General features: G+C 35.8%; 1 protein-coding gene across 1 annotated transcript; it reads left to right on the forward strand.

Annotated features, from left to right (window-relative positions):
* The first annotated feature begins 1 nt into the window (after position 1).
* LOC145632118 (putative acyl-CoA dehydrogenase IBR3) lies at positions 2-27,913 on the forward strand. Its single transcript, XM_081684406.1, has 17 exons — positions 2-251; positions 1,682-1,816; positions 1,939-2,079; positions 2,202-2,337; positions 7,897-8,078; positions 8,314-8,391; positions 9,602-9,721; positions 10,847-10,945; positions 11,034-11,151; positions 15,269-15,534; positions 17,475-17,660; positions 18,721-18,863; positions 23,344-23,428; positions 23,530-23,739; positions 23,880-24,032; positions 24,119-24,223; positions 27,206-27,913. Exons 1-17 carry the CDS (start codon positions 108-110, stop codon positions 27,395-27,397), a joined length of 2,493 nt encoding a protein of 830 aa, XP_081540532.1. The 5' UTR covers positions 2-107; the 3' UTR covers positions 27,398-27,913.
* Positions 27,914-27,971: the final 58 nt, after the last annotated feature.

Raw genomic sequence — 27,971 nt, forward strand, 5'->3', positions numbered from 1 at the left:
GGTGGGCGGAGGTGGCAATCATGTGATTTAAAAAAATACAAATGTGTTTAGAGATAAATACAAAAACCAAAAGCGGTAAAATTAGGAAAACCTCGGCATAATTTTCAATGGCGAAGCTAACATCGGAGCTAACAACAGACAAATTATCCTCTGATCCTCAATTTAACGCCGTTTCACTCTTCAATTATTGCGGTGCTCACGTCCATGGCTTCCCTTCCTCTGCTACGCCCTCTCACTTCTCTGTTCGTCAGGTATTTCTCTCTTTTCTGTACAATTTCATTATTTTTTATATGATCTGATAGTACTAGTATTTTCTAGGCTCGCTATTATTTTTGATTAAATGATATAGGTTAATTCTTGCTTTATCAGATTGCATGCAATAATTTGAACTCGGATTTTTTAAATTTTTTTTTTTTTTTTTGATTTGTCTTTAGTTCTTTTATATATGATTAAAGTAATAAATTCTTGTACAAGTTTTTCTAATCCTTTTGTCACAAACTTTTCTTTCAATTTGCTTTCTGGGTTTCAAAGTTAAAAATTTCGGCTTTAAATTCTGGTTCAAGTTTTTCTAATTAGTTTGTCACAAGCTAATTTTTGTAATTAATTATGGTATTTGAAAAATACTATCCAGATCATGCTGACAATAAGTTTGTTTAATGATACTCTTAGAAATATAAGTATTTTTTCAATTTGATTATTCCATATAAACAATAATTTTCAAGGAAGTATGACTTAACACATTGCCATGGAGAAGATTAGTGTAGTAGGGAGTTAGCTCCTTTTAGAAGGATTAGAGATCAAATTTTATGTGTACTTTCAAAATATAGCTTTTTGTAGTACATAATAAGATATACTTCCTCCGTTTCTTTATAATTGCATCATACAATTTATCTTGATATTTAAGCTAAGTAGACCTCACATGATATAATACACTTTAAATGAGTTAAGAAGTTGTTAGGAGTATAATCAAGTAGGCCATAAGCTTTAAATAAAGGTAATACAGCAGTACAATTTTCACTATAAAAACCTTCATTTTATAGTGTGTTGCATTTACTGTGATATTTTCATTTTAAGGAAGTGTTGCAACTATAAGTAAACAGAGGAAGTATGATTTATCAACAACTACTTAAATCAGCTCGTGAGGGGGCTTTTTTAGCTTAACCAAGATGTTAGATTTTCCCCAATTGATGCCTGATTCGGTTCGAATTCTGATTAGTTGAATTCTAGTAGGCTCTAGATTACTTGATATGCTTTTATAAAAAAAAAAGGAAAAAAATTAATTATCGATGATATAAGGTGTGCCAATAGTCTACAAGAAGAGTAATTTTGGATAAAGAAAATATGTTTTTCAAAGAAATTGATGTCGTGCAATGTACAATTATACACATTTCATAAGTATTTATTCATGAATTTAGTGTTGTATCATATTACGGGGAAAAATGAAAGAGTCCCTTGAGTGAATATATGTGAAAATGGTGAATAAGAAATGGCTTATGATTCTGAAATTTGTTGTCATTTATCTTGAAAAGGTCGTAAATACAAAATATACTTATACTCTTTCATCAATAAACTTTTAAATTATGTTTTTATTGATGCGTAGCATGTTTATTTTACTCCATTGTTGCCGTCTAATTACCTGTATTGCTGCTGATCTAATTTGTGTGATTGCTTTGCTTCATAGTTTGGGCATGGTCAATCAAATCCTACATTCTTGTTGGAAGTTGACGCCAATGGTATTTTGAACCGGTATGTCTTGAGAAAAAGGCCCCCTGGGAAACTGCTCCCGTCTGCTCATGCGGTTGAGAGAGAATTTAAGGTTATTCTTTAGTATAAAGCTCTTTGCTGGTGATGCATAACTGTGGTGACAAATCCATGTGAATCATAATCTATTTTAACTGATTAAAACTATTCTGTCCTCTGAAAATTTTATTTTTACAGGTATTACAGGCATTGGGTACTCATACCAAAGTACCAGTTCCTAAGGTCTTTTGCTTGTGCATTGATACAAGTGTGATTGGAACTTCTTTTTATGTGATGGAGTATTTGGAGGGTCGCATATTTTTAGATCCAACCCTTCCGGTACGTGGTTTATTCTTTTGTTCCTATGATGTTTCATATCCATGTTGTATGTCACTCTATACTGATGATCATGTTCATTTCTAGTCTTGGCTTGGCATTAATTATAATATTGCTTTTAGTAGGATTTGGAACCACATAGAAAGAATGCAATAAATCGAGAGTCAGCTCGGGCATTAGCTTCTTTGCATCAAATTGATGTTGACACCATTGGTTTAGGAAATTACGGGCTTCGGGAAAACTATTGCAAAAGGCAGGCAAGTGAATCTTTACGTTGTTTTAGCACATTATTTTGTTTACTCAACTGATTAATAATCTGTGTTTCTGAGCTATGTTCATGGAGTTTCTTGCACTATGATGAAGTTATGAAATTAAGGACTCTTTTTGATGAGAACAGCTGTGCATGTATGGTAGATAGCGGCCATGCTTTATTTGTATGCTTAAATGCACAAGGAGTATTGATGTTGACTGCAGTTGCCTTTGTGTATCTAAAGAGAAGATCATGCATATGATTGAAGGTCCCTACGTTTGAAACTGTGTCATTAGTTTGGCATCCTTCATATTCTTGAATTGTTACTACTTCCTCCACCTTTTAATAGTTGTCAGCATTGGCTCCTTTAGATGTCCAATTAAACTCTTCTAGTTTCTAATAACAATTGAACTAAATCATAGCATATGTCAAAGTTCTTCATCATGTTATATTAAGAGTAATAACAAAAAGAAATCAGAGATTAAGAATAAGCAATTTTTTCTCTGTTTTTTTCACCGTATTGCCTGGACTTGACGGTTATTAGTGGATGGAGTAACAATATATTCTGTTTAAGATTGCTTTTACTATCTGAAATTAATTGTAGGATTGTTGATACTTTTTATTTTTAATTAGAGAAAAAATCTATTGAAACAAGAAGCAAAAATTTACCAAGGGACAAGATGTCCTCATTGAAAAGCACAAAAGTAATTATAATATAAGCCAAAGCTTTTTTAGCTTCCCACTTCACTAATTCTTAAAAGTCCCAGCTTCCCTAGCCAGTATGGATATCTGATACATAACCTTGTACATTTCCAACACTATAACTTAAAAATTAAGAGGTGAATAAAAGGATGGTATACATGTATAGCTATTGAAGTAGCTCGTGCTCAGAGGCTTGTCATGGTGTTTTTACTCTTTTTAGATTTCAAAATATTGGCTTTTATTTGTTAATAGCCTGCTTGCTTAGAGTACATTACCAAACTTTTTACCTTCTGACTACTTATACAAAACTATCTACTCCCTCCGTAACAATTTACTCGCAACAATTACTATTTTTAGCCGTAACACATTACTCGCAACAAAGAAAAATATTTCCTATTATGGTAAGTTTTTAATGGTGAAATGACTATTTTACCCTTAGTTATTTCTGATTTTTTTTTTTAACCCCTAAACACTACTTATCTAACATTTAATCAAATACACTTAACCTAATCTAATCTAATCATTCCCACCAAAAATAACCCTCCCCTTTCTGATTTCACTACCAGAATTGAATGAAGAACAATCAATTCTCCTCGTTCATGGTGCCCAAACTCTCCTTAATCTGGAGACTCCAGAAGAACATTATAAACCCTAGATCTACTGTATTTCTCTCCCTTCTCTCTCATTTTCGTCCTCTGTTCTCTCTCCTCAGTGAAACCCTAGTTCTCTCTCCGTTGTCTCTGTTTAATTTCTGTGAGAATGAGTTCCAAAAAAGGGTGAGGAATCCACTATGTAACCAGTTCGTCGCTGTTCTTCTTCGTCTTCTCGTTACTCTGGAGGCAAATTTGGGGCGAAATTATATTTTTCAAGCGACGAGGAGGAAGTTCTGGAAGTAGATCCGCTTAAGGCCGTCCCTGTTCCGGCGGAGGTGGTTGCTGAACTACCTCCTCCTGCTGTTGAAGTTGTCGCTACTGAGAAAACGACGAAGGAAAGCCCCAAAAATGCTGGTCCTGACGCCGTGGTGACGCCTGAGAAGGTTTCAGGCGAAGGGGCGTCTCCACAGGGACAGAAGCGGCCTAGATCTGTCTGGAAGGACGACTACAGTGACTAGGATCCCTGCTACATGGCGTATTTGAGGGACAAGTACCCTCATGACTTTCCCCAAGATCTCTGAGTTACTATTAGTAAACCCTAATTTAATGAATTTTGCATAAATATGAGTCCCTTTGACTGATTTTGGGTTGTGATATTCATTCCTTGTTTGTTATTGTTGGGTAAAACTGTTGTTGTTTGGTTGTTGGTGTACAAAATAAACAATTGTGGCTGTTATGACCTTTCTTTATGTTGGGTATGGTGGTTGGTTGTAGTTTTTGAGTTGATTTTGTTGATTTCTTATTGGCATTGTTATTGATTGTGGTTATAAAATGGGGGTGTTTGGTCGTCTGCTTATGTTGGTTGAAATTGTTGCTTTGGGTAAGGGAAATTTGCTGTTTTATTGTTATATTGGGCACTTCACTTGAATTCATTGGCTGCATGTTGTTATGGTTATATTGTGAGCATGAATTGCTTGGCTTATGTGGTTTTTTGATACTGCCTCTCGGTTGGTTGGCTTGTGTGGTGTTTTGTTACTGCCTCTAAGTTGCTTGGCTTCTGTGGTTTTTTTTACAATATGGCCTATGAATAGGTTGTTGTGGGTTGGTTATTGTTGATATGACTGTGTGGGTTGGTTATTGTTGATATGACTGTGTGGGTTGGTTATTGTTGATATGACTGTGTGGGTTGGTTATTGTTGATATGACTGTGTGGGTTGGTTATTGTTGATATGACCGTGTGGGTTGGTTATTGTTGATATGACCGTGTGGGTTGGTTATTGTTGATATGACCGTGTGGGTTGGTTATTGTTGATATGACCGTGTGGGTTGGTTATTGTTGATATGACCGTGTGGGTTGGTTATTGTTGATATGACCGTGTGGGTTGGTTATTGTTGAGATGACTGTGTGGGTTGGTTATTGTTGAGATGAATAGCCTGTGGAATATTCTGGTTTGATGTGTGTTGATGTTGTTGCCTATGAGTCCCCACAGTTTGAGCCACTCCCTGTCATTGGTATTTTGTGATGATGCATTGAGTCCCTTTACCCACATTGCATCATAGATGTAGGTTTTCCATATGATGAAGGGACTCTTATGACTTGAGCCCATTACTTAAGGGAGCTCCAACATCTTCTAACAGAGGGTGTTGTTGAGGTGCCTGTTAATGGTGGCTTATATGGTTAAACCAATCCTATCTGATGGAAAAAACAGACAATAACCAACCCATACTTTAAACACATTGTGTACTTGTTAATGCTATGATTTCATTTGTCCAAAAAATTGTTGATTGTACAAAGTTCCATTTCAATAATAAGTACCTACTAAGACTGCCTACCTACTCTATTTAACAAAATACACCTAACCATTACAAAACATACAAAAACTTAGTTTTCAAGTTAATGGTTATGTGTGGCAGTCTTTGGTCTTCTGACTTGGTTGCTGATGAGTCCTTCATGTACAAAAAATTACTTGTTGTCTTGTTCATTTACAAAAAGTTGCATGTTCTTACTTGCTCCTGTGACCTTCAATCTGCATCTACTTCCATATCTTCACTATCTGGTTGAGGTCCTGTGGTTGGAACAAAGAGGGTGTTAGAGATATTGCACTGTGTCTGCAATTAGTGTCCTGTCTACCTTCAAAATGTCCTCCAAAGTCCCTTGCCTGTCTTGCCTTGCTTTGCCCATATGTGGTGGATTGTAGTTGTTCCCTCCTTGTTTTTCCAATACCTTAATCATGCAAGCTTGTAGTGTGATCCAAGTGTACCTATTTAGTGTTGGATCAAACATGTCAAATGCCTCTGCCACTTTCTCAAGTAGCTCATCAATATTTTTTGGGAATGACTGGTATTGTATGGATTGAATTGCCTTGAACAAACCTAGGTCCAACACATTCAGGTCTGGTGATTGGGATGGTTGGAAAACAAATTGAATGTTAAACCCATTAGCTTGTGTTGCTGCCAAAAACTCTTCATCTCTTGGTACTTGATGTGGCCTAGCATTATCCCATTGTATGATAATATTCTTTGATAATTGTGCTGGCCATTGTGCATGAATTGTTGGGATGATTTTGTCTAAAATCATGTGCCTAATAGCTTCTTTGTTTACATTCTGAATTGCTTTTGTCTCCACTGTGCCTGCTTCTCTGTTTTTGCTTTTCTTTTTTGCCCTCTCATGTTTCACAAAAGGGAACAAACCATACTTCCCTGAGTGAATAAGTGTCCCATCTGCAACATAAAGTGGTTTGCCCACCATTCCCATGAACATTGCCTTTATCTTAAACCTTTTAGACTGTTGTGCTTTGTATGGGACCTCTTCATTTGGGGTTAGATAGAAAGTCCTTGTCTCTGGGTTTACGTAGAACCACTTCTCATCAATGTGTATGTGATGTTGCATATCCATAATTGTAGGGTCCCCCTCACTTGGAATTGGATGAATGTGTTGCAAAACCCACTTAAGCCTTGCAACTTTGTGATTTTCTGATAATGCTGGGTGATTACTTGCTGACACTGCCCTAAGTCTGCCCCTTTTCTTCAACTTGTGTATCACCATATGATTGACATGTACAGCAGCACCATAACTTCTTTTTGTGGTTCTCTTGTAAAGAGGGACAAACATAAGCCACTCATCAGAGTATTCAAATGGCTTGCGACCAGTTTTCCCTAACTTTTTGGTCCTCACATCCACAACTTCTCCCAGTTGCATGTGTTGTTTAATTACTTTGAGCCACATGCTTGTAGTAGATTTGTGTACATGATGTTTCTTTGCCAATGAGGTCAGCATTCCTCTTGGCAGTGTGTCTCCTACCATATTAAGCAGAATATCATCAACAATCTGCCTTTTTTCTTCAATGTTTAATTCTCTGCTTCTCCTCACAAATGCATGTTGCTGATTTTGTTGCTTTGTATCTGTTTCTGATTCTGCTGATGAGTTGTGTTCATGTTGTTGCTGCAGAGTTGCCTCTTCAGTTTCTGACCTAGAAGAACTGGAAGTTTCTTCCATCACCAAATCCTGCTCCATGAGCAGTTGGTTTATGTTAAAAATCATCCAACATTTCTGCCATGAGTCCCTTAATTTTTTTGCCTTTTTTTGGGAGCTTTCAGTGGAGCCTAATTCGTGTACAAATTCACTAATACTGCTACTACTAACACAACAATTAGGAATTAGGACTAATTTCAGATTATGGTTTTTGTAATTTTGCAAACACTTGGTTGTATCCTCTAACTTCTACTTTTGAAGAATTCTAAATCCATCCCCCCCCCCCCCCCCAATACCCTCTTGTGTTTGAATGAGGGTATTGAATGAAACAGCTACTCCTTTTTATAAGGAGCTTTTGGTTTGGAAAATTTGTTGCTTTTGCTGGCTGTACTTGTGTTTTTGAATTGATTTTAAATTTTGTGAATTTTAAGGGGGGAAAATGAAAATTTTGGGAGGCAAAAAAATTTCCCTCCCAAAAACAGCCCTCCCTTCACGTGAATAAGGGAAGGAAAGAGAGGGAAATGAACAATAGGGGCCACATGGCCTCCACTAAAAAGGGACCACCTTTATTTCCCTCCTTTTTTACCACTACTAATCACATGCAATTTACTTTAACTTACTCACTTAAAAACTTTTGCCTAGGAGTCCGTTCTCCCCTAGTTTGTTGTGAGTAAATTGTTACGGAGGGAGTATTTATTTTCAGGTTCAATAGCTTCCTTCCCATTTCAAGTCTATATATGTCATAGAAAAAATTCGAAACTTTCTTCTAATTCTTTCTTATGGAAATGGTATTAATCAGGTAGAAAGATGGGGAAAGCAATACATGGCATCAACTGCAGGAGGTAAACCCGAGAGAAATCCTAAAATGCTAGAGCTTATCAGCTGGTTGCACAATAATTTACCTTTGGAAGATTCATCTGGATCTGCTTCTGGTCTAGTCCATGGTGACTTTCGGATTGATAATCTTATCTTCCACCCTAATGAGGTTCGGTGCTGAAATTTTCATAGTGCTCTGTATTAATTCTGTTAATAACATTAATCTATTTATTCATTATTTTTTTTTTTTTGGTGGAACAAATGGTGGTATTAATAATTTATCATCATACTTCGAAATTACGGAGAATAGTTTCAAATCATGATTTTATTTGTTGTTGTCATCATAGTGTATAGTCCCTAATACTTATGTCTTTGACCAAACACTAATCTTTTGAATGCTTCAGGATCGAGTGATTGGAATCCTGGACTGGGAATTGTCTACTCTTGGAAACCAAATGTGTGATGTTGCTTACAATTGCTTGGTAATAATCACTATGTTTTAATCGAGCTTATTAGTCATTTTATCTGTTAAATTTTGGAAATTTTGTCATTTAATACCTTTAAAATACATTGTTTTGAAAATGACTACCAGGACTTCTTTTATATAACTTCCACTGAAAGTCAAAATCTTTTGATTTTGCTACCCACTAACAGTTTCTGTCAAGAAAACTGTTAGTGTGACCCACTCTCTACTTATTAGTTTTTTGTCACTCGATTTGTGTGCCGAAATTGTTCTTTTAAAGTTTTGGGGCTTGTTTTGGCCCTTAAGAGTCCAAATTGAACTTGAAATTGACGGAAAATAACATTAATACCTCGTTTTGCGTGTAAGAAACGTCTCGATTTGCGTACAGATATATTTTAAATGAAAGAGTTGTTCGGTTAAGATTTAAGGGGTCGTTTTAGCCCTTATAAGTCCAAATTGAACTCGAAATTGACAAAAAAATAAAGTTAATACCTCATTTTGTGTGTTAATAATTGTATCAATTTATGTGTCATAATTTTTTTTTTGCAGTCGAAGTTGTTACTTTAAGGTTTTGGTGGGTCGTTTTCGCTTTTAAGGGTCCCAATTGAGTTCAAGATTGCGAAAAAACAACGTAAATGCCGCTTTGCATGTTAAATTTTTGTTTAAGACCATTATTCAAACACAAAATGAGTATTTACGTTTATTTTTTGCAATTCTTAACTCAAATTGGAAACATATTGCTAAAGTAACTCCGAAAACCTTGATCGAACAATTCTTTCATTTTAAATACATCGGTATGCAAATCAAGACGTTTCCTGACACGCAAAACGAGGCATATATATTGTTATTATATGCGATTCCGAACCCAATTTGGGTCGTTGAGACCTAAACGACCCCCAAAACCTTAAAGGAACAACTTTTGGCACGCAAATCAAGGAAATAATATTTTAAGCGTTGCTACTAACAGAACCCTAACAGAAAACGCTAAGTGGTAGCAAAATCAAAAGATTTTGACTTATATATATATATATATATATATATATATATATATATATATATATATATATATATATATATATTTCTGTTTTTTTCCTTTGAGGTAGTTATTTCCAAAACAATGCAAAATGACAAAATTTCCTTAAATTTCTGTTGTATTCGTATCCTCTGTTTGGTTTGTGGTTAAATGTTTTGGGATCGTTTCTAATAGATTAGTGACAATTAATTTGCAGCATTACGTTGTGGATTATTCTATCGATAAGATAGGGCAGGACAAAGGATTGGAAGAAACTGGGATACCAGAGGGGATTCCTTCAATGGCTGAATACTTAGCAGAATACTGCTCTGCAGCTGTAAGATTTGCAGTTTGATGCTTCAATTAAACCATCATTTGGGATGCTTTATTTCGTTTGTTGTTTACTTTGAGTCTGTTGTTGGTTGAGTTCTGCAGTAGAAATGGTTCAGCGAGTCATGTAAATGCATAGCCCAAAAGCTATTTGAAAATTCTTCTACCAATAATGCTATTTAGAAATGGTTCATTGAGTCCTCCCAAAAAAAATAATGCTATTTACAAAAATTTTACACTTTTATGTTAACTTATTGTGTTCAAGTTAAAAGCTATCACAACTATGTGTGCTCTAGCATATATAAACTTACGTATTCTCAAACAACTTGCATATCTGCAGTCTGCAGTCTGCTTCCTGTTATATTGGCATAGTATTTTAAATGGAAATGCTCTGTCAGGTTAATGATTTATGCTGTCATCCTGACTATAGTCTGAGAATAGGTGAAGTGATTTTAATTGTCATCTTGACTGTAGATTTAATAAACAAAGTGATTTGTAAAAAATATTTCAGTGTGGTAATTATTCCGACACTGGTACTATATTATGCCATGGATCTTGGTCATATTACCATTTAACTCTTTGGAAGCAGTACACATATTGGGGAAGAAGGCACTAATGCTTAGTTCTTTACTATTCAAGTTCCCTTATCTGTATATACCTAAACTTTGAGAACTTGTTTGAACTCATTGGTGCTGTTCCAAACACACCTAAAATGTCCAGGACTAAACAGAACTGAACTTAACTGTCATTAACTGAACTTATTGGGCATTAACTGAACTATTGGGCCTAATACTTCCATTTTCAAGGTGAAAAGAACAAAGCTTTAATTTATTGAATTGATCACACATTGAATTTAACAATTCTCATGAAGTTGCTCTAAATGGTGATGCAAACCTGCTTGTAATAGTACTAATTGTTGGGATAAAGCAAGAAATCAAAGAGGTTGTGCTACAAAGTGCAGGAAAAATGGCTTTTGAAACTATCAATGGGAGAACATTTTCGGAGATAAAATGATAAGAATGATCTAGGTTATATCACCAAGGATATACCCCTGTTCAATCAAATTTTGAAACTTTTCTCAGATCATTTAATTTCTGGTGAACTTCAAATGACTGTAATCTCTGAAATGTAGGGAAAGCCTTGGCCTGCTGCTCACTGGAAATTCTACATTGCTTTCTCTCTGTTTCGTGCAGCAGCTATCTATGCTGGCATCTACAGTAGATGGATCATGGTAAAGATTCTGTGTGTCAAACTCTCAAACTTGCTTAAAATTACTGTGCTTTTGTGCTGTTTATTGATCTTTCTCCACCAATGTGAAGGGTAATGCTTCGGGAGGAGAGCGGGCGATCCATACAGGAGCCAAAGCTAATGCTCTAATAGATTATGCATGGTCCTTTATAGCTAAACCTTCTGTACTTCCGGAGCGTCCCCCATCTGGTATGTCCTTGTAATTACTGACCTGAGCTGCATTTTTATTTCATGTATTACTGGTACCTATCTGCAAGCTCATGATACCTGAATGTCCCAAAGTGCGATTTGGTCTGCACAATAGTAGTCAAGCCCTCGTGACTCGCTGGTGAAGTGATTTATCATTCCTTTGATGCATCAGATATTTTTGCTTTAGAAGCTCTCTTGGGGCCTGTATAACTGATACTGGGTTAAAAGGCATGGTTGCGATAATGAGAGCTATGTGGGTCACACATAGTGAAAGCATGCTGTCACATAAAGGGTTGCAGATTTGCAATTGATAATTTGATACATCATGTTTTTATGGTGGTGATACAAGTCATTTCAATTTGTATTGGCGCATACTGGACTTGTACATATATATGTATACACACACACATACACACACACACACACTGACACACACACACACACACACACACACACACACACACATATATATATATAGTGGGAGGCTCTTGTGAGAATTTTTCCTATGTGAGAACACTTTTTATGTTCGTATGTTCTAAATTTCAAATCTGATGTTTAAAACTTTTCCCCAGGTGTTCTAAATTAAATCAGATGTTCTAAATTAGTACTCACATGTTCTAAACCATAAATTAGTTAAGTTAGATGTTATAAATTTCGAATGACTTATTCCGAAATTTTAACTTATATGTTCTAAATTATAAAACGTGCGTGTGTTCTAAAATTGTTTGTTATATGTTCTAAATTCGAAAGCATATGTTTCAAAATTTACTCGTATGTTCTATATTTTTACTTATATGTTCAATATTTTTATTCTCAATTGCCTCTGGGTCATTTGTCAATTGTCCTAAAGACTCTAAGGTCCTGTAGTTCTTCTCTAGCATTTCAAGAACCATTTTTTGACCAAATATTGATCCAAGTGTTTTGTTCTTTCGACTGAAACATAGAGAGAGCAGCCCATTCCACTCTTTAAGTTTGTCACTATAGGAAGAGGCTTTCTTGGTTCAATACGAACGACCGAGGAATAGACCTTAGGTGGGGGTCTGTAGAACGTGTGAATTTAAAAATTATTACTCACACACATGTTCAAAATTATTAGTCATATGTTCAAAATTATTAGTCATATGTTCAAAATTATTAGTCATATGATTTAAAATTAAATTTGAGTCGCATGTTCTAAATTTTTACTCGTATGTTCTAGATTTTTACTCACGTGTTCTAAATTATAGATCAGTTCTCATATAAGTATGAATTCTCACATATGAACCTATTCTCACCGGATCTCTCCCCTATATAGAGGGGAGAGGCTCTCATGAGAATTTTTCTTATGTGAGAATTTTTAATATATATATATATATATATATATATATATATATATATATATATATATATATATATATATATATATATTAAACAATATAGCACCTAGAGTTCTAAAAAAAGTTTCAGTTTAGCAAAAATAACTTCAGTTTAGTAAAAGTAATTTCATTTCAGCAAAAATAATTTCAGTTCAGCAAAAATAAGGTGAATTAAACAGGGCCCTAGTATGAAAAAATTTAGGAGTTTTCTGTAAAGCGAATTTGTCTTGTTATTCACCAAATATTGTGTAACGATTCATGTTAGCCGATCCCAATCATTTTGGGACTAAGGCTTTGTTGTTATTGCTGTATTCACTAACTAAAATAATAGATGGGTGATTGGGATTGTGAATTGAACCTAGGTCACTAGGCCCGTGGAGGATTCCTCATGCTTCTGGCGTATATGTAGTGACTCCTTGGATTTGCTTCTTTGGCCACACGACTATCTGCTTTGTTGAATTCCTTGTTGGTTGCTCCTCAAATTATTTCCTCCTCTCTTTGCATGATTTTCGTTAATTACTTATTCTTAGACATTTTTTTTTTGGAAAAATTGATTCAAATAATCCCACCTTTGATCGATTCGCTGTTAATAATCCTACCTTTTGATTATTATTTAATGATCCCACCTTTATACGAGATTCTCTTCTAATGGTCCCTTGTGACCGGTTACCTGTACAATGGGTAATTTTTTTTTAATTCTAATTTAAGTGACATGTGTTATTATGTTATTGGTAAAAAAAAAATTACAAAAAAAAAAAAAAAAAAAAAACTCAGCCATCCCCAAAGCCACGGAAGGCAACCCGAAATTCCGACATTCGTCCCTTCCCATCCGGCCACCCCCTTTATCCTCTGGCAGCCCCCTTCCCCACCCCCACCACCACCGGGATTTTCCCCTCTCACGACAACGCCCCACCACCCCCTCCATCTGAATTTCTCCATTTTAAGGATAAAAACAATCCTTTCTTCATCATGAAACCACTCATAAAGCCTCGGAACATTCCGGTGGCGTAAACCCATTTGAATCTCCATGTCTCTCCTTAATTGATGATGCAGTATATACTTCTCATTTTCTCCTTAAATATCACTTTCAACACCACTATGTACTTTGCTCCATCAAAATCGAAAATTGAAAACATATTCAAAACAATTGAATAAATAAACAATTACTACTGCAAAATTGGGGAAAACCCCCTTTGTTTCACAAGCAAGGTAGATTTTCGATTTCGAAATCAGTTATTGACCAATTTCGCTTGATGCTAGTGTTTTGCGGTTGATATTGCTTCGTAGTATTTTGAATTGGTTGAGGTTTATTGGGGCTTTGAAGAGTTTTGCGGAGGTTTAGGGATTTTGGGAGCCATTGATAATGCTTCAGTATGGAGAGAGATTAAGGAGCAGTGAGAAGTTGGAGAAAGGGGAATAAAAGAGGAAAAGTGATGTGGAGGGGGGCGTTGTCATACAGTGGGTCGTGAAGAGGGGAATATTCCGGTGGTGGTGGGGGTGGGAAAGGGGGTGGCCGGAAGTTGGGATAGAGAGTGGCGTGGGGTTGAGATACAGAGATATGGTTGAGATTTTTTTTTTTTTTATTTAATTTTTTGGTTTTTCTTTTATTTTTTAATTTTTACAATTTTCAACTAATCACAAAGTGACACATAGCATATTCACCTAATAAAACCGGTTACCAACCTGTTAGGGACCAATAGAAGGAAATCGCCTATAAAGGTGGGATTATTAAATAATAATCAAAAGGTGGGATTATTAATGGCGAACCGGCCAAAGGTGGGATTATTAGAATCAATTTTTCCTTTTTTTTTTTCTTACTCTATCTCTTTTATCTTAAATGCTAGTATCTATTTCAATTGATCTCTCCGTTCCTAAAAGTGTAACTCACTTTAAGCTTTTTAGCCAAAAGTTCAACTCACTTCTACTCTATTCCGTGAAAAAGGATGGGAGTTAAAGGTTGTGTATTGATTACAGAGAGGCCTTTTGGGTAGGAATTTTGTCCTGCACCAAAGCAAATCCAATCCTAGAGAGGACAATATCTACTACTCTACTAGTGGGCTCATGTTAGACTGTCGTGAAAACTCCTACTATATTACATCTCCTACTTTGTTTATTCCTTTAATACTGTCTCTTACTTCGGTCACGTTTTTCTTGCACCCACTCACATTTTCCATTCCTAGAAACAAGAGTCTACCCTTAGCGAGTTGAACTATCAGGAACCGACGAGTATTAAACAGTAATTTACTTTATTAAGGTGTTTCTGTCTAGGATATTTTGGCCTTAACCTCTCTGATTTTATGTTTAACATGCCTCATGTACTGAAAAATTTCCTAGATACATGTTTATTTTATTTTTTTATTGTTTATTTTATTTTATTTTATTTTATTTTTTTTTGTTTTTTTGTTTTTTTTCTGTAAGGAGTATTATATTTTACTGGTAAAGTATAAAATCAAATAGCAGATCTGCCTATCTTGTTTGGATGAAATTTAATACCTGGACAGCTGGGCTGCTATCTTAGTTGTGAAGTTAATGCCTCTGTTCAAAATGTAATATCTTGAATCATTTTTATTCTAATTCTTAAGAAAAAGCTTAAGTAGGATCCATGAAAAAATCAATAACAACTTGTCTGTGTTATAAACAGCTCACCCTTTTTTGAGTTCTGGCACTAATGTATGTCTTGAGAACTTAAGAGTAAGGGTGTATGCAATCTATGCATATGACATTACATTATTCTTAAATTAACATTTACTTAAAATCTTCAGGCCCATTTTCATCAGATCATGTTCAAAATTATGGAAATCAACGTGAAATTCCAAATACTTTAGAGGAAGGAGGCAAGTATTCTTTAAGTGGAAGGGTTATAGAACTCAGGAGCAAATTGATCAGATTTATGGAGGATCATATATACCCCATGGAGGACGAGTTCTATAAACTTGCTTTGTCTCCTTCTCGCTGGACTGTTCACCCCGCAGAAGAGAAATTAAAGGAGCTGGCAAAGAGAGAAGGGTTATGGAATTTATGGATACCTGTATGTAATCTTGCTTCTGATATGTTTTCACTTTCCTGTGTTGGTTCTACCTAAAAATGAACATTTTATTATGCAATCTAGAATTTTTCTTGTTTTCATAAAACTTTTTAATTAAAATTATGCAGAGTAGATCCAAGCTATGTGAAATCCCAACTAGATACATCACATAATTCCATAGGATCATAGGAGGACCAGCATAACCTGCATTAGTATTTCCTAAGGTCCACCTTCTAATAAGGGTTATTGGAGGAATTTTCAAGTTCAAACTTAGGTTAAATCATCAAGAGAAAGCTAGATTTATCATAAAACCAAAAAGCTATTAAGGATAGAGAAATGTTTAAAAAGGCTCATGGTGCACCAAGGTGATTAACGCCGCCTCGCCTAGACCAAAAAAGGTACATGGCCTAGGTTGCCTTGCACCTGAGATCATCCTTTTATACACTAAAAGAAAGAGCCACAAAGGGAAAATGATGTAGACATGATAAGACTCCACATAGTTGGCATCCTCATTTAGTAGATCTATATAAACCTCGAAAACAAAAACTAAACAAGGGACACTGCCCTACTGCTAATTTATTGAGCCATCATCTGTCGACAAGACATGGATAGGATATAAAAAAAAACCCATTTTCCTCATGTTGTTTTTGAATTAATGAGGCATGTGTTTTGTGCCAAGTGCCTAATACTTGCGCTAACGACAGCTTCACTACAGCAGCTACAACACTTCGCCGAATTCGTCTTTTAGGTTCGCTGCTTTAAGCTCTCTAAATTAGAAAATAACCAGAATCATTATATTGAGAACCTTTCTAGTTCCGGAGTCTGCCAGATTAGTCTGTTAAACTGCATTTAGAGAATGCATGTTCAATCGATTTATTTGCCAGCCATAAAAACACGTTAAAGATCACGTGTACTCATTTGCTCAACCAATCTTTGGTGTATAATCTGCTTCAAGGGTTCAATTGACAGATAAGCTCATCTTATGTAAGCTTTGTTAGCACAAATTACTAGTTTTCCCTGCCCACGTCTTTTTAAGGCACAGATAGGCAGCTGTCATTTTTTGTTTTTGTTTTTTGTTTTTTTGTTTTTTGTTTTTGTTTTTGTTTTTGTTTTGTTTTGTTTTGTTTTTTTTTTTTTTTTACCAGCCTTGGTCACTTGATGTCCTTGTAGAGAAATTATGCATTTTTAATGATTCAGAATTTTTCTCAACATCCAACACATTACACTACTTGTGGTGTTGCAAGGTAACCACTTATAAGAGAAATCGTGTCTTTTTATTCTAAGTGCAGATCCAGTTGATACACAGCATTTTCTTCTTTTGCTTCAGTAGCCATAAACAGATTTAGAATGGCAGCTTGATTCAATGCTGACTGGTTAATGAAAAGGCTACCCCTGCTTCTTTTAAAAATTCTTTTTTTTTGTTACCAGGGCTCTCTTTTAAGTGGTTACCTTGCAATACCACGATAAAGTTTTACAATCAACTTCAATTAAGATGCACACTCCCTCGGTTCCTAGCAAAAAATTAAAAAAAAAATGGCTCCAAAAAAAGTTTAAATATCCAAAATAATCAATTCCTAAGACGATACTGTGCAGCCTAGGTAATACATTAATTATCCAACATTTGATTTCTTGAGGTGATCTTATCCCCTACTTCTTACATTGAATAACAAGTAATTTCTTGGATGATTTTGGAGCCCTCAGATTTTTAAAGCGGATGGCCCCCTCTAATTTGTGATTATGTTAAGTAATGTCTTGATGTCTAAACTAATCTGTTAGCATAAATTGCATCTATTGGTACTTGAAAGGGCACGAGGATATCTTTTTTTTACCTTTTTGTTTTTATTAAAATATATATATATATATATATATATATATATATATATATATATTAATATATATATATTTTAATTTTTTCTATTGACATTTATCTTAATTCCATGCAGTTAGATAGTGCTATGCGTGCTAAGAAAATATTTGCCAGTGGAAAAAGCCAAAAATCCCCTGGTGGTCAGTTACTTGGACCAGGACTCTCCAACCTTGAATATGGACATCTGTGTGAGATTATGGGCCGTTCTGTTTGGGCTCCTCAGATTTTCAATTGTGGGGCTCCTGATACTGGAAATATGGAGGTAATGTCAACATGAAATGCAGTGAGCTTTACTGTGACCCCTTTATGCTGTAAAAAAACTCACGAGCATGTATGAATGTATAAAATTATGTTCTTGACTTCTTTCCTTTTCAATGAGTAAAGATTTAATTGTTTTTAAATTACATTTATTCACGTGATTTGTAACTTAATTTAATGCCTTAAGAGCAGATCACATTTAACAAAAGTGACTTTGGATTTTCTCCCTTATCAAAAGATGTATTGAACAGGGAGATAGTTGGGTTTGCTCCCCAAAGATAGGTAGAGTTATGTTAGATTGGCTAGGTTGAACCTAGGGCATCATGATATATTGTCTTTCTCATCATTCGGTGGAACATTGCTATTAAAAAATAAAGAAATGAAACTTATATTTGAATTTAATTTGTTCTTGATTTGGTTCACCATAAATTGGAATGCCAGAGTACCCTTTCACAGTTTGTTCCTTTCATTTCCGTCCAATGTTTAATTTGTTCCTGATTTGATTCACCAGAAATTGGACTGCCTGAGTACCCTGACGTAGTTTGTATATTAGCTAGTATGAAAATTCCAAAGTTACTTGATGCAGAGTTGGGATGCCAGTATATGAACCTATTGTTTGTTGGTCCTGTCAAACTTAATGACACAGATGGCTCATCTGCTCTGTTTAAGCCAGCCAACTAGACTGGGCATATGATAAAATTTATCTTCTGTTGGAGTGTATATAAGGAGTCATGATGATTGCTTTGTTCAATATGAGGATGTTTATTATTGTAATTTAGCTTCTGTTGGTACCCACAAAATGGATTGCTAACTCCTAATTCAAAATGAGGCATGGAAGGGAGCCACTATGAAGAAGTTCCAGGAGTTACGAAAGAAGCTTCGAGCTCATATTGGTCAGCCCCCTCGGTTGGGGGGGGGGGGGGGGGGGGCGACCTTGCCCGTGCCGAAGACGAGCTCGTCGTTATTCTTAGTTCCGAATATCTTGACTGAAAATGTTTTACATCTAAATGCTTGATCTTTGCTTGATAGAAGGCTGATCATGGTACAACACATTCTATGTGTAGGTTTTACTACGATATGGGACTGAAGATCAACTAAAAGAATGGCTTATTCCTTTGCTAGAAGGCCAAATACGTTCTGGGTTTGCAATGACAGAACCACAAGTAGCATCCTCCGATGCGACAAACATTGAGTGTTCCATAAAAAGGTTGGTAAATAGTCCTGTTTGTCTTATAATTTCCTGTGTGGTTAGTTTCATCTATGCAAATAGGGTTCATGCCTCAGGAAATCTTATATAATAGTATATAGGTTAATATTTTGCTGAAACGTATTTACGAAAGCTGAGATAAAATAATGACAATAAGTCAACAATTAAGATTTTATTTTACAAAAGCCGAGATAAAAATTCTCAATGGTAACCCCCAACTTGTGTAACACTAAAATGGTAACCCTCTTTTTCTATTTTAAATAAGTGAAATGGTTTTAGATGACAATAAGTACAAAATGACCCCAATTAAGAATTTATTTTCACTTAAAACCTTTTTTTATAAAAAAAAAAAAAAAAAAAAACAAAACCACCAACTTCAAACCTTCCAGCCACCGTTACCCCTTCCCCCCTTCATTGTTGAAGCCAGGCCATCCTCTCTGCCGGTGCCGAAGCTTCCCCTTCCTCCAATGGCGATGCTCCCTCTCTCTCCTTCCACCGCAACTCCCCCCTCTTTCTTCTCCACCCACATCGAACCTAAACCACCGTGGTTAGAGTTTCGACTGTGGTGTGACGACTCGGGTTAGGGTTTTGAACCACCGCCACCTTTGCCGAAACCCTAAATGGATGGTTAACATGAGCCTACTAGTAGATATTGTCTTCTCTGGCTAGCAGCTCTAGTTCGCTAGAATTTGCTTTGGTGCAGAAGTCCTACCCAAAAGGCATTTACATGTTGAGGTATCAACCCCCATATAGAGAAGGCTTAGTTCTCCTCAACTTTCGATGTGGGAGCGCCATAGAGACCTTCTCCCCTCCTTTAAGGAGCCTGCATCCCAAAGGCATAACATGGGCCCCGGCTCTGATACCATTTATAACACCCTAGGTAAACATGAGTCCACTAGTAGATATTGTCATGTCTAGGCCCTAGCCCGCAAGGATTGGCTTTGGTGCATGACAGAAGTCCTAACCAAAAGGCCTCTTTGTAATCAATATACAGCCTCAAACTCCCATCCTTCTTTTTCACAAATAAAATGGGTCAAGGTGAGGCACTAAGTCTAATAAACCCCTAGTCTAGCAATTCTTGCAATTAGACCTTTAACTCCCCCATTTCAGTCTGTGCCATCCTATATGGTCCTTTTAAAATTGGTGTAGTCTTGGAACTAGGTCTATGGTGAACTCAACCTCCCTCTTAGGTGGCATCCTCGAGATTTATCTTACTCGTTCACAACAGGAGCATCCTAAATTCTTTTGCTCTCCACCATGCTCAGGTCTTGGACACAACAAAATTATAGTAGGTAGTTAGGTACCCCTTAGTCACTAGTTTCCTGATCTTCATTGTGGAAATAAGCCCATATCCCATAGGTTTCCCAAAACGTCTATAAGACACAATTTTTCCCAAAGGATCCCTTAAGTGCACTTTCTGAACCTCATAATCTATCTTGCCCTTGTACAAACTTAGCCAATCCATCCCAAGTATAACATCTAAGTCCCCTAATGAAACTCAATAACGTTAGATGGGAAATTAGTTTTTCCTATCTTTAAAGGCAAGTCTTTATAGAGTTTATTACATGGAATAATTTTACCCCTAGGTAAGCAATCATAAATCTCTCAACTGGACTATCTTGCTCCAGAATCAAACAAGGTTCTACAGACAGTGAATAGAGAAGGTATCGATGAATACATTGGAGGATCTCTCTGTCCATTACAGATGGGTGTCGTTGTTCCTTCCCAGATTAGCATTATTGTTGTAGCTAGTGTTGGTGGTATTATTGTTGGTGTTGCTTCCATTGTTGTTGCCAGGTCTCCTATTCGAGTTATTTTGTCCATTTTTTCCTATATCCCTGATTTTGAAAAGTGTTACCTTTCCTGTCTTTTCTATGCAAAACACCTTGTGCCCCTTCTTGTGGCAATACCTACAAAACACCAAATTCCCTTCATAGTCTCTCTGTTCCTTACATCAACAATGTTCCCATTTTTAGGCTTCTTGGAGTTGCCTGGATTGTTCCCAAAGTTACCATGGTCCTTTCTCTTTTCCCCAGCATTACTATTCTCAGCGTAATCCCTAGAACTCAGCCCTTATAAGTGGCCAGCCCTCTCATACACCTAACTTTTCCACCTAAGTCCATTTGCAATTGCTTAGTTAACCCCTAGCTCTCAAGTTCCTCGGTTGGGACCACTTTAGGTGCGAACCTAGCTAGGATCATGAACTTGTTATACTCGACATGCTACCCATATGCAGGTTTGAGCTTTTTGCTTCCTAGAAAGGTGGGTAAAACTTCTTTTTTCAGTGCAGTCTTAAAGGCTTCCCATCCAAAGTTGGCTTTAAGTCTCTCGGCATTTTTCCTCCACCACCTATAAGCCTCATCTTTTAGGTACATTGCAGCCTCATCAACTCTCATGTTCTTAGGGCAGTTTAAGGCTACAAATATCTTATCAAATTTGTGTTCCCAATTCTCTAAAAAGGTAGGGTCAGCCCCCCCTTGAAAACAGGCGGCTTCACTTAACCTAGTTTCTTAAACATTTCTGCATGAGGATCGGGTTGTTAACATCCAAAGAAGCCTCGTTACGAGCCATAGTACCCCGACCCCTGAAAAGTAAAAAACATTCACTCAGGAACAAACTTAAGGTATCAAGCAAAGCTAGACATGTAGTCACGAAATTCATCCACACATAAATCGGTACAAGAAGGCACTTAGTTTAGTGTACTCTTTTGTTCAACTCATAACTCAACAATTTGCTTGGTAAATCAACATTTTTGAATAAAACATTCAAAGCAAATCAATGTAAAATAAAATAGTTCCCATCCCGTGCAACTTTCACTTGATTAGTCAGTAAAAATCTTGGAAGAATAATAGTTGGTGATCAGAAATCAAATTGCCATAGATAAGGTAACAAAACAATTACCAAAAAGATGATGATACCATTAATTTAAAACTTCTTCATCGTATTTTAAGTGGAAAAATACTAACATAAACATTATAGCTCTAGCTACTTATTTAATATCCCAAGATAAGTCATTACTAATTACATAAGATCATAAAGCTCTATCCTAAATGAGGTGCCTTCAAGGGCACCACGTTGTCCTTCTTGTCATTATAAACTTCTATGTCAAAGCTTGGGTCTGTCTGATCCTAAGAATTTTTTATACTTATAGCCTTGTAGAGTGGGTTTGGATTCCTAGTAACCCTTTTTCCTGCATTTGCGTCTACACGTTCTCCCATTTCCGTTGAAGATCAGGAAGCTAGTGACTATGAGGTACCCACTATACTTTTTTGGTGTCCAAGAGTATGGTGGAAAGCAAAAGAATTGAGGATGTTCCGGTTGAGAACGAGTTTTTAGATGTCTTCCCATAAGAAATCTCGGGGATGCCACCTAAGAGGGAGGTTGTGTTCACCATGGACCTAGTGTCGGGAATTGCACCAATTTTAAAAGCACCCTGTAGGATGGCACTTGCTAAATGGGTGAGTTAAAGATCCAATTGCAGGAGTTGCTAGACAAGGGGTTTATTAGACCTAGTGCCTCACCTTGGAAAGCACCGTGAAAAAGGATGGGAGTTAAAGGTTGTGTATTGATTACAGAGAGGCCTTTTGGGTAGGAATTTTGTCTTGCACCAAAGCAAATCCAATCCTAGAGAGGACAATATCTACTACTCTACTAGTGGGCTCATGCTAGACTTGGGGTATTACAGTAACCTTCTTGGTTGGTGTTGCTAAGTACATAATGAAGCGTACTTTGTATTTGATAAAGTTATATGTGCTTGTATTTGGCCAATACCTTCTACCCGCAGTGGCTAATCTTGCCTCTTTAGCAGTTTATGAGTGTTGTGCCTTTTTTCGAGAGTTTTTTCTCTCTCTCTCACTCTCTCTCTTTTTTTTTTTTCATTTCATAATTTTAAAATTACAAGACCGCTGGAACTCGTTTGAAAACAGATAATGCATATATTAGGATTTCTAGGGTGTTAAATCACTTTCTAAATTGTTATCCACTAAAAATCTTAAACCATTGTAGACATGTTTGCCTTCCAATTGAAGGGTTTATTCTTTTCATTACCAATTAATAGTTGGTAGTTCAGATTTTAGAACACTAGCTTGAATGCCTCATCAAATTTTAAATACCCAACAGCTTAGCATATCAAACAGTCAAACTCCCCATCTTCTAGGAGGAGTTGAGGAAAGATACTCTTCCTAAGCACAATATTTAGTTACAAAGTACTTTTTTCATCTCACTTTTTTTCCTACAAGCAACATTATAAACAATCACTCTTAATACAAGCTCACTAGGCAGAGAACTTAGTGACCAACTTGATCAGCTTGATACACATGTACTCTTTGCAAAGGAAGGAAATGGGACTTGATGTTCAATACGTTATTACTTCCTGTATCATGTGGTAGATGTTTCTTTTAATTTTTTTGCTTATTTGTCTTTATTAATGCTTATTTTTTGGTAAAACGATAATAATGATATTATGTAAATGTTTGTGTAGAGATGGTGATTCATATGTCATAAATGGAACCAAGTGGTGGACGAGTGGGGCCATGGATCCAAGGTGCAAACTTCTCATTGTTATGGTTAGTTCCTTTTCTGAGGTGTAGGTGGAATAATAACCTTGATAACCTTTGGTTATATTGAAAACTCGGTGCATTCATTAATTTGATGGTATGGGGTGTAGGGTAAAACAGATTTTGATGCCCCAAAGCACAAGCAACAGTCCATGATCCTTGTTGATGCTAAAACACCTGGAGTACATATCAAGAGACCACTGATGGTGTTCGGCTTCGATGATGCCCCTCATGGTCATGCTGAAGTATCCTTTCAAAATGTGCGCGTGCCAGACAAGAACATTCTACTTGGAGAAGGACGTGGATTTGAAATCGCACAGGTTTGATTGGTTTTATTTATTTATTTATTTATTTTTATTAGCATGTTTTATTTATTTTTTTTAAAAGAAATGTTTTCTAAAATACAGTAGAACGGTGAAGCATTCTGTTCCATGAGATTGTAACATTTATATTCTTGCAGGGAAGGTTAGGACCTGGAAGACTTCATCATTGCATGAGGCTTATTGGTGCTGCTGAGCGTGGTATGCAGATGATGGCTGAAAGAGCCCTTCAACGTAGAGTGTTTGGTAAACTAATTGCTCAGCAAGGCTCATTCCTTTCAGATATTGCCAAGGTAACACTTGCTCTAAATTGCATTTTTCGTGTAACCTTTTGGGGAATTGTTAAATCTTCTTTATAAATCTACTGAAATGTGTGCAGTGTCGTGTAGAGCTAGAGAAAACTAGACTTCTGGTTCTGGAAGCTGCTGACCAACTAGATCGGCTTGGAAACAAAAAGGCACGTGGGACCATAGCGATGGCTAAGGTACTTTGCTGTTGTTACTCTTGTTTTTATTATGTTGCATTCCCCATGTTGTCCATCTAGCCTTATTAGTGAAAAAGGGGCTATTGTCACAAGAAATTTTGCATACATGACACACCAAAAAGGGGTTAATTGACTGGTTTTGGTTAATCGCTAATTTTGGGTCACCATTCCTCTGAGTTCTGACCCGAAGTCGTATCTGTTAAAATGGCTAACTGGTGGGCCGATTACCCGGAAAATTCGGTAGTTTCAGTTTGGGTAATGGTTTTTCCAATAAGCAAGGACAATATGTTCATACATATAAAATTATAAACTATAAGGCAGCAACTATAAACAGGGTATAATCCTCCGTTCAACCGAGTCTCAAACTAAGTTAGATAGTAGGTCTTCCCAATTCCCATTAAAAGGGCCTTTAATCAAAGCACTAGAAAGCTTAATATCATTATATTGAATCAAAGAAAAATCAATAAAAGTTAAACCCAAGCATCATCAAAGAGCTACAGCAAGAAGCAGCTAACATAGCAATGCAACAAGTTTTAACCTTCGTTTGTCATAGTCAGTCAATCAATCAATCAAAGCCTTAATTCCATAAGTGGAGTCGGCTATATGAACCAAAAGTGATTATCCGTGTAGTCATCAACAAAAATCTTCTTCCTCCATCCCTTACGATCAAATATCTCATTCTCATGCAAATATCCTTGATGATCATAGCTTTTACCAGTACATAAACGAAGAACACAAAAATTAAAGAGAGACAATACTTAAAAAAAAAAAAGTTGCGAATAGGACTATGGAAGGATTCAATCTATAATCTATACTATATATTAAAAGGCGTTCCTTTTAAAGGAACGGTGCCACATGGCACTCTTCACAGTAAATACGTCATATCATAATGCCACATCACATCCAAAGTATGTGTGTCACGTAAGCTTACCATCATTTAACAAAATAAAACATGCTTTAGGCTAGATTCGAACCCAAAACCTCCGATACATAAATGTGATACGTTTACCATCTCAACCAACTTTAATTAATGTTTTAAATTTCATATAATATTATATATTCTATTCATTTATTAAGTACATTAGAGGTGATCAGTGGCGGACGTAGAATATCTAAGGCGGAGGGGCACTAAATAAAAAAATAATAAAAATGCTTGTATAAAGACTTGAACCCAAGACTTCTAACCAAACTCAATGCATTACCACTATGACAAAGCTAATTTAATGTTATTTATTGCATTAAAACTGTATTTAACCTATAAATTTACACCTTTAACTTAATAAAATAAAATAAAAATTAAAAAAGGGGGGGGGGGGGCGGTGCCACCTAGGACCCTTAATAGGTCCGACTGGAGGTGATGTGAATTATGTGATTCATTTATTTTTCACAAGACGAGAATATAAATGCATATGAGGTTAAAAAAAAAGTGACAACCGAGACAACACTCGAACCACACACTATATATAAATAGTTGAACATAATTACCAAATTATAGAAATACACAAATTAGCAACCCGGGGCATCTCCCGAGACACACACTAGTTATATATTAGAAAGCGTTCCTAGAACAGAATATGTTCCACGTGTCTTTTTTCAAGTTCGACATGTCAGCAATATGTGCCACATGTCACTATAAATATGACATGTCACCTTCACAACATGTATTAGGTTTGCATCTAAAAAATGCTTATAACAAGACTTGAACTCGCGACCAACAAGTCTTTAGTTACAAGTCTTACCATCTTAGCCATTTATTGATTGTGTTTTTTTATCCAACAAAATTATAGTTAACTTAGATTAGTTACTTGGTGTTTTATTATACTATTTGTTTTCATTATGTGATGATTGAGTTTGGCAACTAAAAAATGTTTAAAGTAAGACCTAAACTCAAAACCAACAAGTACAAACTAGCAACCCGGGGCATCGCCTGGGCCACACACTAGTTATTATATGAAAAACAAAATTAAAACAAACTAAAGCTCTACCAAGTTACCATATTAATTGTGTGGTGTTAGCAAGCTATCTTCAATAGCCAACAACGGAGTTCAAAAGTTAGAATTATTCCTCTCCAAAATTTGTAGAGTCATAGATCTGTAAATAATGGAGGATAAATTAAATGGAGTAATGTAATGAAGGGGGAGGGAAATTTGTGAATTCTTTGCTTTTTAGCCTCGGTCATTAAAGACTGCTTCGTTTATTTATTTATTTTTCTTTTTTCTTTTTTCTTTTTTTTACTTGCAATGTTTCTTGTTTTCACGTGTGCCAATGCATAACTTTAATCGTTTACATCTTTAATTTTATATATTTATAAACTATAAAAATTGGATTTTAATAAAGTAAACATTAAAACAAATCTAAAAAGATCCCACATGATTATATTTTTCATTAACTATACATCACAAAATTTCAATCTAACTTGAGTATGTGAATAGTAGATACTATTGATAGGTTGCGAGAAATAATAAATGGAGGAAAGAATATTACAAGGTTTAAACAGCAAATGCACACATTTAATGACTGTTATACACTCCTGTTAAAGTTAACAGGTAATAAGCATTTGTTCTTTTTATTTTCCGTACTTAAATGTCTAATTTCTATAAAACCTAATCTCCCATAAGTTTATGTAAATAGTGGTTGTATTAGTAGTGTAATAGAGAATCTGTGGTTATGTTGGTAGTTAGTGTATATTATCTGGGTTTTTTCAAGTCTAATTTTTCATTTTGGGTAGGGCATTCGATATGCAATCTGAAAATTCTGGTATCCAAAATTGTATTAAAACCTCAATTGTTTGTGCTTGGGTTTGGAAATCATTAATAGTGTTATTTGTTGTCTGATAATCAGATTTTTTTTTGTTTTTTTGTTTGTTTTTTTTTTTTTTTTAAACAATGTGTTCAACAGATAATGAGCTGCTACTCACTCTACGCTCACCCTTGCCTATAAAATCTAATAAAGTTACGTTGTCATTTTTACGATACACCTCAGGTAGCTGCTCCAACCATGGCGCTGCAGGTGCTTGACATGGCCATGCAGGTGCATGGTGCCCTGGGATTGTCCAATGACAGTGTTTTGGCACATCTGTGGGCAACGGCAAGGACCCTGAGAATTGCTGATGGTCCAGATGAGGTTCACTTGGGTACTATTGCCAAATTGGAGCTGCGAAAATCCAAGATGTAAAGCTTCTAAAATATGCAAAAAGAAAAGTTTAATTACTTGCAAGCCAGCCTCTGTTGATCCCGACAATGCCACCGCAGAAAAGAGGGATAAGTCCCTCAAATATAACTATTGCTCAAAATAAATGTTGTAAAACTGTGTAAAAGATCACATTTTTAACTTCTTTACAAAAACATAATATAGTACATTTTATAAATGTTGTAATGTGAGAATGTGAGAGTGAGGAATAGCTCAATTGGTTAGAGCTTTCTTTCCGGTATCAGGTGATTTTGGGATTGATTCTCATCACCTGTCCTTGTGGCTCTCTAAATACCCAAAAAAAAATAAAAAAAAATAAAAAGAAAGAAGAAATGTTGTAATGTTTTTAATCTTTTATAACAAATCAAATAAGAAAGATTAAATTATGCGTGTTCAACGCTTGTATTGTAATTTGTAAACTGATATGGATTTCATGATACTTTGTGAAAACAAACATAAACTTTGCTATATATTAAAATCAGAACAATGTGAATTTGTGCTGAGGAATTTCCAGCAATTCATGGTTCTTCACTTCTTTTCATTCAATTTTGCTTGCCCT

The sequence above is a fragment of the Chenopodium album genome, chromosome 5 (assembly GCF_948465745.1).
Source record: "Chenopodium album chromosome 5, dcCheAlbu1.1, whole genome shotgun sequence".
Taxonomy (NCBI): Eukaryota; Viridiplantae; Streptophyta; class Magnoliopsida; order Caryophyllales; family Amaranthaceae; genus Chenopodium; species Chenopodium album.

Excerpts from the sequence above, each read along its gene's own strand:
- LOC145632118 (XM_081684406.1), top strand. The coding sequence starts at position 108 with ATGGCGAAGCTAACATCGGAGCTAACAACAGACAAATTATCCTCTGAT. Across the intron at positions 8,392-9,601 it reads ATGTTGCTTACAATTGCTTG|CATTACGTTGTGGATTATTC; the intron begins GTAATAATCACT and ends ATTAATTTGCAG. Across the intron at positions 23,740-23,879 it reads GTGGATTTGAAATCGCACAG|GGAAGGTTAGGACCTGGAAG; the intron begins GTTTGATTGGTT and ends ATATTCTTGCAG.